General features: G+C 44.3%; 1 protein-coding gene across 3 annotated transcripts in view; it reads left to right on the top strand.

Moving 5' to 3' along the window:
• pak4 (p21 protein (Cdc42/Rac)-activated kinase 4) overlaps positions 1-12,298 on the top strand; it is a 35,937-nt gene extending 23,639 nt beyond the window's left edge. For all 3 annotated transcript variants that reach the window (XM_075473002.1, XM_075473004.1, XM_075473003.1), the window contains exons 6-11: positions 65-517; positions 1,650-1,783; positions 3,514-3,640; positions 6,548-6,673; positions 6,755-6,889; positions 8,567-12,298. In XM_075473002.1, the coding sequence (XP_075329117.1) occupies positions 65-517; positions 1,650-1,783; positions 3,514-3,640; positions 6,548-6,673; positions 6,755-6,889; positions 8,567-8,722 (1,131 nt within the window). In that variant the 3' untranslated portion in view covers positions 8,723-12,298. The remainder of the gene's footprint in view (positions 1-64; positions 518-1,649; positions 1,784-3,513; positions 3,641-6,547; positions 6,674-6,754; positions 6,890-8,566) is intronic.
• The last annotated feature ends 1,169 nt before the right edge of the window (positions 12,299-13,467 follow it).

The raw sequence follows: 13,467 nt of genomic DNA, 5'->3' as shown, positions 1-13,467 counted from the left end.
AACTGCTCAGTAAATGTAATTGTATTTTGTTTGTTTGTGCCGATATGTTCTGTCTGGCCTTCAGGCGGTCCGACACCACGAATCCTCTCCCCAGAACGGACCCTCCAGCAGCTCCACCCGAGGTTCCTCCAAGCCTCCTGCAAACCACCAGCACCCTCATCACACCTCCCACCCCAGCCTGACCCCTGAGGCCTCCCAGCACCCACACACACCTCACCCCAACGTTCCCGCACCGCGGCCCCCGGTGCCCTCCGGGCCTCCAGCATCAGGTGGAGCACCCCAGGGCCGCTCGCCACAGAGGGAGCCCCAGAGGGTTTCGCACGAGCAGTTCAGAGCGGCTCTACAGATGGTGGTCGATCCTGGCGATCCGCGGACCTACCTGGACCACTACATTAAGATAGGGGAGGGGTCGACGGGGATCGTGTGTATCGCCACGGTGAAGACTACGGGAAAACTGGTCGCTGTGAAGAAGATGGACCTGAGGAAACAACAGCGCAGAGAACTCCTCTTCAACGAGGTGAGAAATCATGATCCGGTGAGGGCCGCATGTGTTCTGCAAACCACAAAAGAACAATAAATGTACACACACTTTGGCTGCGTTCGAAACCGCATACTGCATACTCATCGATCAGACAGTATGCAGAGCATTTACCCACAATGCATTTGGCTCCTGCCCGAGCCGAAATCAGCCAGCCTGAAGCTGATTTCGCTTAAGCTCTAAACTCTGTAAATATATAACTTTAGCAACATTTGAAACATTTTCAGGCGAGAAAGTAGTCGTTTAGATCCCCAACGTGTTGAAAACCTGACAAAATACCGGCTGTTTACAATTTTGTTCCCACGAATTCGGCGCTACTTAAGCTAGCCGCAGTGAGCAACGCACTTCCGGTTATTTTCACAAAATAAAATACCCGTTGGCTTTTATCATAGGGAAAGGCATTACGATACAATTGGTGCTTTTGTTTTGAAAACAGGAAGTGAACCTACCCTCGTTGTAGCTAGCTTGAAACTGCCGTTTTGACAGGAAATGACGATCGGCGACGTCGCATTACGTTGCATCTTGGGTAGTTTGAGTATGAGTAGTAACCTCATGATGCATACCCAACATTTCAGCGAATCTAGTATGCATCCGGGAAAAAAGTCAGTATGAGTAGTAGGAGAAGTATGCGGTTTCTAACACAACCTTTGACTTGTAAAACGAGGCCTAAGAGGTGTATATTTTCCCACATTCAACACCCTCACACAGAGCAGGCATCTATAGAGAGAGTAGACTGTTATAACATGAAAGGATCATCCATCAAAGCAGCAGCACCAGTATAACAGACAGTCATTGCTCTCATAAAGAATACTGCTACTCGTATTTCGGCACGTATCAAAGTAAGGACAGTTGTTGCACACATTTCTTCTCTAAGGAAAGCAGAGCAGCAAAATGAGCTGTGAAACCTGTCTTCACGCTCATATTACACATCTGTTGGACACAATAAAACCCTGAAAAGAAAAGTCACCCGCCGACACACCTCATGAGTCATGTCGAACCATTTCACGCTCGCATCAGCGGCTAACTGCAGCACATTTCAGCCGTTAATAAAGCCGCAGCCGGTCGTGTGAAACCTTTCCTCTGTGTCCATTCGTTTCCTTGGTAACTGCAGGTGGTGATCATGCGTGATTATCACCACGAGAACGTCGTGGAGATGTACAACAGCTACCTGGTGGGGGATGAACTCTGGGTCGTCATGGAGTTTCTGGAAGGAGGAGCGCTCACTGACATCGTGACACACACGAGGTGAGAAGGAGAAGCACGATGATGAAGAGTGTGGTTACTAAAGGGGCACAGACGATGGAAAAGTCACCTTTTTCTCTTCTTGGGAGCATGTGTCTGAAGCCACCACCGTCTTTTCAGTTTCCCTTTGTTTGGGATCCTTATCCTTATTGAAATAATATCAACAGCACACTTGGAACCATTTCATCTGTCCATACAATCACAAGTTTTCTTTTTTCTTTTTATTTATTTGTATTCTTTCCCCTTTTTAATTTTTTTTTTCTTTTTATTATTTGTTTCCTTTTTTATTTATTTTTTGTTGACATTTATATGAAACATGGTAACTTATGCCATTGAATGATGGTTCTACACAGGACTATAGAGCTCCCTTTACACTTCAGAGTGCAGTGGGAAAGTGTTTAAGGTGCGAATTACTCTGCAGTAGGCTGGCATAGGTGGGAACAAAATACCAGCAGGTGTTGCAGTCGGGTCTACATCAGTGGGCACAGCTGACTGTTTCTTTACAGAAACTGGCAGAAGCAACTCACAGACGCAAAGAGATGAGATTGATCCATTTTTACCCGTCTGCAGCTCATGTTTGTGGTCCAGGGTCAAAGCGTGGGCTGCTGCTCAACATACACCTTTATCTTAGCTTCACAAATGATCACTTGAAACTCTTTATATCTGAAAATGACACACAAGTGCCGAAACGTAATGAGCTTTACTTAGCGGGAGCCTGACTATTACAGTGTTGTTTTTTTTTAAGCTGAATTGAGACCACCACTGTCAAACGTTTTATTTCAAGATGTAATTCTCTGTTCTGCCATATTCAGGCTAAGTGTCTGCATGCACCAGGGCCACAGAAAGGAGAAAATCATCCTGAACACCATCCAAATCTTAATCCGCCAGCCCAGCCAGGCATGTTGTACATAAAGCACATGAGATATATTAGGATTTAGGCCAGAAAAATGCTTCCACTGGTCCGTTAGCTTAACCATAAACTACTTTAATTATTGCAGAAAATGGTGATGATCTGTGAAATCGTGGCCCAACACTGCGTCCCTTTGTGTTTTTGTAGTTACAGGCTTGTCCCCCAGGGGGCAGCAGTAATCACTGAACTGGTTCGAAACTGCTACTGTCAATGGATTACATGTTTTTTAAAAGGGGAAAAAAAGAGTTTTGGTTTAAAAACAGCATATGTTACCTGTCTGATTGCTGAACTGAGTCTCTCGCTGATACCTGAAATCTTGTTTTTAGTTTTTAGCAAATTGCATCAAAGTATATCGTTGACCTCAAACCCAGCTCCACCCTTTCTAGGTAGTTTTGTGTTCTGCACAAGCTGAAACTTGTTCAGATTGTTTCTAATCTTTCAGGAAATAAGCACACAACCCAATGTGATGAGTCAGTCATTTAAACTGGAACACCTAAAAGAGTCGCTTCACTAACCTGATCCGGTCTGGTTTCACAGATCCCTCACTCAGCAGGTGTCATTTTGTCCATCTGGGGGCAGCGCTGCTTCATCTATTCTGTGCAGAGAAACACTGTAACGCAGTGACACTTTCTGTTTTTCATAAACATGCATTTTATGTTTCATTTAACTCTTCCAGGGTCGTGCAGCTCTCTCGGCTGACTAAATCTTTGAGATGCGCAACACGGCTACAAAGGGCTCAGGTTTTCCTGTGGTCAGATCAGTATGAGTGATTCAGGGGAAAAAAAGGCACAAATGACACATTTCTTTGTCTTCCTCTTTCCAGGATGAACGAGGAGCAGATAGCCACAGTGTGTCTGTCGGTCCTGAAGGCGTTGTCCGTCCTTCACACTCAGGGAGTGATCCACAGAGACATAAAGAGCGACTCCATCCTTCTCACTCATGATGGCCGGGTACGTCTCACTCCTCCACCCACTCCAAACTCTGGATTTAACAGCTCCATATTAGTGATTTTTAGGAGGGAATGAGCTGTTTGTTTAAGGTCAATGCTGCAGTAAAGATCAGCAGCTGTACATCTGACGTCATTATTGCATTTTACAGACGTTTTTAACAACAGATATTTTGACTAGTCATAGCAAGACAAGCACAGATGTCACCTTAATTCAGTGGTTCCCAAACTTTGGCATCTGCACGGATGCAGCTTTAGTAAAAAAATTACCGTTGAGCACGGCAGTTTACGAGTTTTTGTCTGGAAAAACTCCACTGGCTCGTCTTTGTGCTCTGGATGTTTGGTCTCTAAGTGGCGTCTCAGCTTGTTTCAAGCTGTCACAAGTTAACGCTTTTAAGGCAGACAACACACTGCGGCCTCTCCCCATTACCCACCGTTGTACAGGTGAAGCCAAAGGCAAGACACGCCTCATCACATCTTCTTTTCTTTTATGGAAGGAAATTGCTTTGGAAGCACATTTGAGAATGCTTCATCCTGGGAGCCCCATCAAAAACGTGTCCCTGTTATGTCCCATTTTTATGGGTTTTTTTATACTTCGACTGCATGCAGTTTCCTCTGAATGTTATTAGCATGAAATTAACTTTTCCTGTTGCGACGTATCAGAATGACAGAAACGTTCCTGGAGGCACAAACTCAGAAAGAAAACTCAACTCACTTGTAGAGCATAAAAGGAGAACGATGGCTGCTAAGCACAACTAAATGCCGCTCAGTTAACCATTACAGTAGAGCTGTGGCAGATGTCTAATCGCTTCCTGTGCGGTGGCAAGAAAATATCTGCAACATGGTTGCACAGCAACACCAAGGAAGCTAAGTAAGCTGCCTGTGTGCCTCAGTCAACTCTTCATAGCACGAAAGTGTGGAACAACCTGGTGTCAAAGTCTCGGTCAGTGTGACATGACTGAGGACGAAGAAAAGGCTCCTGTGCAGAATTCACACTCACACTTGAGCTTTCAGCTGAGTCATTACACTGCTTTTTGATAACGGGGATGAGTTCAAACATGCACAGATGTGTTGTAGTTGCAGGGTAATAGCAGTTGCTGTGGAGTCTGTGCACCATTTACTAAAGTAAAAAATGTCTTGAACCCTCAAAAATGTATAAATGCATGCAAGTCATACATCCGATGCTTAGATGAGTTAATGTGTAAACCACAGGGTCCTTGATGAGAGCTGATGAGTGTTTGTGGTTTGACGTCGTTATCCGCTGAGGTTTCACATGTAGCCTCCGGCTTAATAAACACCCACAGCGACACTGAAGTCCTCCTTCCACTCGGCTGGGATCTGTAGAGCAGAAACATCCACTCACAAACATATGACGGCCTTGTTTTATGGTCTTTTTTTTTGTATTTTATTGATATTAGACACAACTGATAACCTTTGCTTGATGTTGCAATACTTAAAGTGGTTTAAAAGTGTCGCCTGAGTACGGTCGGTGTGAGGTTTAAATGGATGTTAAATTCTAGCCATGGTGCGTTCACCCGTTCTCACACTCACTCATGCAGCAGGTCTTAGTCTGTAGGGACGCATCCGAAGCCAGAACCGAACCACTGACCTTCCGATTGGCAGACGGATGCTCTTCCGCCCCCGAGCTGCACCCACTTTGTTTATATTGTTTACAGAATTAAAATATGACTTGTAGAGAGGACAGAAAAGAGGAGACAACAAGCTCCATAACACCAGGCCATACCTGCTGAGAGAGAGAAACCCAAGCTAATGACAACAATAATGTCACATGTACATGGAGAGTAAAGACAGGTGCATCATGGGAGGTCCCCAGCAGTCTTGGCCTATAGCAGCGTAACTATGGGATGTTTCAGGCTCACCTGATCCATCCCTAACTATAAGCTTTATGAAAAAGAAAAGTTTTAAGCCTGATCTTAAAGGTAGAGAGGGTGTCTGCTTCCTGAAGCCAAACTAGCTTGTTAGATCTACTGAATTTGTAACACATTAGCATTGGAGGTGGTGTTAAATGTATTTTTCCTGCATCTTTGGCCCAAAAGATTCTTGAACAAAATAAACTCATTTTATATTATTTAAAAGTCTGACTCATTTTCAAACATTTTACGAATATGTTTGGAAGACTTTTTGCCTCACACGGGACGTAAAGTTGTTTATTTTTTATTTTCCCGGCAATGATAGTTTGATTACAGGAAGACCTTTGAGTGGTCTTGAGGTCACTGAGACAGCTGCCTGCAGGGGTTGTGGTGTTTTGGGGCTGGGTTGGGTGTGAGTTGTTTGTGGTTTGGCCTGGTAGGGGAAGAAGATTCAACCGAGCCTGAAGAGTTTCTTGGCAGAAGGTTGGGTGTGTTTGTTGTGTCTTAATGCACCTGTGGGCTGAGGGGTGTATTGACTGAAAATGTAACCTCTTAAATGGGTTCAGACAATGGATTTTTGTTCAGTTATTAATGAGCTGCATCGATTTAAAAACCTGTGAAGCTCACTCTGGTATTGGCACACTGTTTGTAGACGTGATAACCACGTTTGTTTCGTTTCTCTTTCTGCGTGTGAGCTCGGCAGTCGGGCTGATTCTGCAGATAACCGGCCAAGCACAAACTTTCTGAGAAGGAGGTGGATGACTGTGAAGCCTGTCAAAGTTTGGGTGTGGTTGGCAGATTTTAACCACTGGACAGCTCAACTTTTGAGGAAGTTGTGCACAAGATAACAAATATTTTCATTCAGCTGAAGCTGTGAAACTGAAATAGTTTCTGACTGTTTCGACGAGCATTAAATATAGAAATAAAAGATGATAACAGAAGTTTTTCTTTTCTTTTTGTAAAGAAAAATGATCCTAACGTTCCTGGTTTTCCTTGGTTTACCTGCTTTTTTTATTCCCCCTCCCCCCATTCGTCTCCAGGTGAAGCTTTCGGACTTCGGTTTCTGTGCCCAGGTGTCTAAAGAAGTGCAGAGAAGGAAGTCTCTGGTTGGAACGCCATACTGGATGGCGCCCGAGCTCATATCCAGACTGCCGTATGGACCCGAGGTATCACTCGCTCTTTGTTTGCTCTCAGGTTTGACTCTTTGTGCCTTCCTTTTGTTGACTGCCTCGCCTCGCTGTCTCCAGGTGGATATCTGGTCTCTGGGTATCATGGTGATAGAGATGGTGGACGGAGAGCCGCCGTACTTCAACGAGCCGCCGCTCAAAGCCATGAAAATGATCCGCGACAACCTGCCTCCCAAACTGAAGAATCTGCACAAGGTACAAGCACAGAGACAGAAGTTTGACCTCATCACAGCTCAATGAAATGCAAAGATAACAATCAGTTAACAGGATCGAGTTAAACCTTTGTTTCCCTAAAAGATCGTGGAGGAAGAACTTAAAATGGTTTGTGGACACTTCAGCGATCAAAGAGTGAGTTTCTTAGCTGCGTCATTACTTTATTTCAGCAGTCAGGTGCATCGAGGCTGAGAATTTTTCAGTTTGTTCACGTTTGTAGCGATGGAGGAAACAATGAGGGCCAAAATGTCTTAAAGTTGGGGCCATTTCAGACAAAAGAAAAGAGAAAATACTGCACAGTGTGTCAGTGTGTTATTAAACCGGATTAGCTTAAAACAACAGCACAACGTCAAAGCTGCAGCATCTCAGCAGAAAGCAGCCGGTTCACCTGTCGAGTCCGACACACATTTCACGCTAGCATTTTAATGGAGATCAGTCGGCTTGTTAGCTGAGAAGGAAGCTAGCAGAGAACAGAAGTCAGCTGAGGCTCGGGGCTGAGCGGTGTAGAAACTTTTCTTTAGTTTATGTCCCGTATACAACACAATAAACACAGAAAAATACGGGACGAAAGTTAAAAAGTGGCTGTACCGTCCAAAAAAGATGACCGCAGACTAAACACTCCAGACAACAATGAAACGGATCAATAAGCAGCCTTGAGCCACAGCTGCGTTTTTAAGTGCAGATGAAACGTCGTAGAGACATTCGGACACACGGCTTCCTGTTTGGGGAACGCAGAGCGACACCGCTTCCATAAAACCAAACTAAAGACTTCAGATAATATTCAACCGAGATGCGAGAAAGACCTCCGTAACACAGCCTGGATTGAGTCTTATGACCTCCTGACACCAAACGTCTGAGATGGCGCCACAACTCTCGTGAGATTCTTCTTAAAGGGATAGTTCGCCTCTTTTGACATGAAGCTGTATGACATCCCATATTAGCAACATCATTTATGAACATTTTCTTACCCCCTGCTGCGTCCTGTGAGCAGAGTTCCAGCTGAGTTTTGGTGTTGATGAAGGTAGTCCGGCTAGTTGGCTGGGGTTTGAAAAATAAAACGTCTTGCTTCTCAAAACAATATGCGTTCAAAAGAGTAATACATTTGCATCACAAAATCGTTCATCCAGAAAAAGTCAGACCTCACAATCGCTTGGCACTATTTTCTCTCCCCTCGTATCACTGCCTGCTGTGCAGTCCGTTGCTTCTGAGCAGCAAACACTGTAACAGGTGCGGCTGTCGGCAGGCGGCTGAACGCATTGATATCAAGGGAGAGAAAATAGTGCCAAGCGATTGTGAGGTCTGACTTTTTCCTGGAAAATGATTTTTTTGACGCAAATGTATTACTCTTTTGAACGCATATTGTTTTGAGAAGCAAAACGCTTTATTTTTTTAAGCCCCAGCCAACTAGCCGGACTACCTTCATCAACACCAAAACGAGGCTGGAACTCTGCTCACAGGATGCAGCAGGGGGTAAGAAGATGTTCAGAAATGATGTTGCTAATATGGGATGTCATACAGCTTCATGTCAAAAGAGGCGAACTATCCCTTTAAAATCGTGTCGTGTGTGGATGCTGGTCCACACAACCAAAAAAAAAAAAAAGAAAAGCTGATTCCATCAGAACATGTTGTGACTCCTGTGGATGTGTCTGCTTCTCCCAGGTCTCCCCTCTGCTCAAAGGCTTCCTGGACAGGATGTTGGTGCGGGACCCGGCTCAGAGGGCCCCGGCCAGCGAGCTCCTCAAACACGCCTTCCTGACGAAGGCGGGGCCGCCGTCCTGCATCGTCCCTCTGATGCGGCAGAACAGGATGAGATGAGACGAAATGTGACACTGAAACCTCTCTGGAGGAAAGCGTGAAGACTCGGGCGGAGCAGAATACTCCTGCACACAGCGGGGAGGACCCATCGGAGGTCAAAGGTCACACGCTAGAGGCCTGTTCTTCAAGCAAGACATTCAGAAAAGTGGGTGTGCAGGAGTATTCTCTTTGTCTAATCGAGTCACTGAACTGTGGGGAGTGCATTTCCTAAAAAAGAGGCAATAAAGTCGTGTGTGTGAGTGAGTGAGTGAGTGTAATGAAATGATGCCGACATCATTGTGCGTGCGTGTGTGTGCATGCGTGTGTGTGTGTGTGTGTGTGTGTGTGTGTGTGTGTGTGTGTGTGTGTGTGTGTGTGCGCTGTCACTTGGAGTCATGAAGGAGAAGCAAAGCAGCCACAACTCGCCTGAGGATCGATCTTTTTTTGTTTTGTTCTAACTGAGAAACGAAAGCTGGACAGATTGAAAACGAAGCGCTGTGGCTCGTTTTTTTTATTATTTTTCCATTTGGACAGCAGCTGGATTTTAAGTGTGAACGTGGGCGGTTCTGCACACACACCCGGCGGACGTTTTGAAGGAGCCGAGAGCCCGTTGGCTGATTATTTTTTTTTTAAAGACAGATGGAGCAACGTTTTAATCTCACTTTTGGGCAATCTGGAAACTTTTTCACCACAGAGACTTCTCTCCCAAACTCGGACCCTCGTCGTCGTCTTACTACTGAGAGAGGAGCTCTTCGGACTCGGAAACGAGTCAAACTGACTATATTTTGTAGCCATACAAATCTTCTAGCTTCCTGTTGTAAACAAGCAAACATACACTAAGTGAAGAGGTAAACACTGGAGTCGTGGTAGCAGATGAATTCTTCTTTATTTCCTCCTAATTTTCCTGTGTAAGTATAATATACATAGAAAGATATATCAGTTTTGATCATTTACTCTACTTTGTTTTTTAATGTTTATTTTTAGAGTGAGATGATTTTTTTTTAAGCACTGTTGATCAGAGATAGAAGCTGCACCCGGCTGATTTCAGCTCGGCAGATAATGAACACTAAACATTGTTTTGTTTTGTAGATGAGGTGTAAAGATGTCGCGCGCACAGTCTCATAACACTGAGTCGAAATGAGTCAACTCCCCGTTTTACTTTCTCTTTAACAGCTGGTTCTTCCTGTAGTATTTTTAGACGGGGAGGTTTTTCCACACCCATGACTAATGATTACAGCTGATGAGAGGAAACTTTACATTTTCACACTAACGGTTCTTTTGATGTAGCTTTAAAAAAAAAAAAGAAAAGATATAAGCTGCTTGTTGGGCAGTTGTGTTTATTCTTCCTTATAACTCCTCTGCAGATGATTTTAGTGAAAAACTTGTGTTTTTGTGCACTAAATGCCTCGTTAGTGCATCCAGCAAGGCTGCTCCTGATTCCAGCTCGTAGTCAGAAGCTGAGAAAAGGACCAAATATTGTCCAAAAAAAGAACCTTAACTCATATTAGTTGTGGAAACTTCTTCTGGAACAGCATCTTCAGCCTGAGTTTTAAGTTTCAAACGTCCCTTGACGTCACGAGTCGGTTAATTTGGTGAGTAAAGAGTCAGACCCGTGGGAGGTTTCAGCCAGGCGGCAGGATGAGAGGCGTCTTCATCAGCTGACATTTGCTGCACCGTTTCTCAAGAAGATGAAGTCATGGTATTGAAGCACAGATGCACGTAAACACGCAGACGCATTCCTCTCAGCCGAGGCTGCTGTTTCCATTCCTTCTATGTCTTCCACTTCAGCCGCTGGCGACGGCCTCCTCTTTTTTTAAATTACAGCGCCCGGGCGCGTCCACTTATGAGCCACCAGGAAGCACATTTTACTCAACTTTTGGACACTTTATCCTGGCAGAAAAGCAGCTTTTTTGCTCCTGCTGATACGGTCAACTGTCGGATTTTTGGCCTCAAACAAAGAGTAGCAGCACAGAGACGCACCAAGGCCCCTCAAAGCAGGAAGTAGCTTTTAATCCAGACTAATACTTTGTTTTCTAACTCTACAAAGCACAAGCAACTGATTGTGAGCTGGTTTAATTATTATTCTAGCAGCGGTGCCCTGCCGGTCTGTGGTTATCGTGCTGATGCCGCCTCCGTAAGGCTGCACCTTCATCTCAATACAAACAACTTCCTTCCAGGCGTCTCTTTCTGTACATTTTCAGGCTGTGGACTTAGAGAACAGCGTTAACAGCGTTAACAATGCCCTTTGGCTGTTTTCATGCCATGAGGAGCAGAAAAGTCAGCGCTTCCCGCTCCTTGAAAAATGTAAATCCATGTTTCTTCTCATGCTGAGTTAATTGTAAACCTGTCCCCAGACGCTCTTTACGCCTCAGAAGCGCTCGCTTTGTAGAGATTTCTTGTGGGCGTTTGTACTTTGTCTCTTGGCAGCTTTCCAGGGTAGATTTTCATCTGTCAGTTTCTGGATCTGGTTTGTGGTCGGAGGCATATCGGGCCAGTTTCACGCTTCTGCTTATTATCAGAGAGGCCGGCGGAGCTGAATGAGATGACAATCGGCCGTAGTAAAGAGCTCGAACAATTCTGAGTTTCCTCTTCTTTTTTTTTTTTTAGGAAAGAGTTCTGCCCGTCTTAAACTTTTAAGGCCACACGTTGAACACGTAGAATCAAAAATAGGTTTCTCTTCCTGCTGAAAGCTGGTAAAATGCATCAGTTTTAAGTTTCCTGCTGAACTTTCTGTGAAGTCATGTGTGAAAATGAACAGATCAACAGAGTATTAAGGTCACTGGAAAACAGCTTGAGGTTTTTTTTGCCTTGCTGACATATTTAATAGAATATTTCTTGGTGTTTTCACATGTAAACTACAGTTTTTTTTCTCTGCTTTTTCCTTCCTTATTACAGTTTAAAATGTCCCAAACTTTTTATCATGATAAGGCTCCGACCTTTGATCAACATTTCAGCCTCAAAGATTTTCCCAACAGTGGCTCTTAATACTTAATTTTGTTTTCCAGGTATAAACAAACTCTCGTTGGGCCTTTTTCGCTTTGTGACTCATTGGATCAGCTTTCTTTATCAATGTGAAAGTCTTGTATCTTCACTGTTGTGACACGATAGGGACCAGATTTGTCTGATTTCATGCCTTAACAGTCACAGCCTGACTGATTCGAACATGTTCCTGACACTATGACCGGCTTCCAGGACACTTAACTCTTCTTAACTCGGGTGAGTTTCTGTGGTAGAAAAGGTCCGATCCGTGGGGACTTTGTTGGTAGTGTTCAGGGTTTAGTGCCTTGCTAAGCGGCATCTTCAGACATTTTTGGGTTCCGTTGCTTCTTGGAAACCGCGATAACGACAGATTAACCAGCCGATTCGATGGAATATGTGGACAAAACGGACTGTTGTGAGTCACACTCACTCGCCACCTGTTTAAAAGCTGTTTATTTGTCCATCTGTTGTGGTATTGATCTGTTTTTTTTAACAGAAGTTCAAGCAACTGTACCTTCACCGACGTGTTTTTGTAAATTTCACTGGTTGTACAAACATAGACTTCACTTTGCAAATTCTACTTTTTTTTTTTTGCAAATACAATTTTTGTAAAAGATTCCTGTCGTGTGTTTTCTGTTCGACTCGCTCAGGTGTCGGGAAGAACGTTTTAAATGAAGATGCTCGAAAACAGCAGCTGGAGACAAAAAAGAAGAAGGTTTTAATTCCAAAATCACTTTAAACAAAAATACAGAAGCAGAGTGTGAAAACTAAGTGAACCCCCTGATCCACCCAGCTTCAGCAGCAGTGAGTTGCAGTGATGGTTTCCTGTGACGTTATCAGTCTCTCTCTCACGGCTGTGGAGGACCTTTGGCCACTCTTCTCTCCAGCGCTGCTTCAGCTCATTGAGGTTTGCAGCTCTGGTTTCTGCACAGCTCTGAAGGTCCCACCACAGCATCTCAGTCAGCCTGAGGTCTGGACTCTGACTGGACCGTTGCAACACCTCGATTCTTCTCTTCTTCACACATTCTGCTGTAGATCTGCTGCTGTGCTGCTACTTACCTTCTTTCCTGTTTTAACTGTAAGGGTTCACTTAGTTTTTCACACAATGCTTGTGGTTTCATTATTAACTCACTTTAAGACCAGATGATCTTTTTCAGTTCTGTCCTCATATTTAAGAGAAATCAAGTGAACCAGAAGGTTTGTTGTGCTTTTTTTAACTGTACGGCAGCCTTTTAGGGACATCTCGGGTTTCTCTTCAGCCCATCTGCTGCTCCAGGAAAAGAAAACCAGAAGTCAACATGAACATGTTCACATGTACGGTGAGATTGAGGATGTTAGCTTTTATAAGTAAACCCAGGGCATCTAGGGTGATCTAACTTCTCCTTCTGTGGTGTCTGATGAAGAATCAACAACTCTTTTTCTGGTTTTAGATCTGAGCTGTTACTATAGCTACTGTACATTTGTCACTTAAACCAATCAAATGTTTCTAACACTGCCTATAATTAGAAGTATTGACGGTGACTCTGTTCTCATCAGTGAGGATTTATCATCATTGTCAGGTTGGTGTTAAGCAACAGGAATGTGAGTTTTTAGGAGAGAAAAAAGGCTCGACTTGCATCGGGCTGTGACTGAGCGACCGAACTGAGAGTTTAAGGCCTACGAGGTTCTCACCTGCCTCCTGATGATGAGATCTGACGCAGTCGTCAGTGGAAAACTCTTTCCGAGCCGTCACAGCAGCAGCAGCAGAGTTGGCACGCTCGTGTTTGTAACTTCCGCCCTGTCAGTGG

The sequence above is a fragment of the Odontesthes bonariensis genome, chromosome 9 (genome assembly GCF_027942865.1).
Source record: "Odontesthes bonariensis isolate fOdoBon6 chromosome 9, fOdoBon6.hap1, whole genome shotgun sequence".
Lineage (NCBI taxonomy): Eukaryota > Metazoa > Chordata > Actinopteri > Atheriniformes > Atherinopsidae > Odontesthes > Odontesthes bonariensis.
The sequence above is the reverse complement of the archived record's forward strand: the minus strand, read 5'-3'. Positions and strand labels throughout refer to the sequence as shown.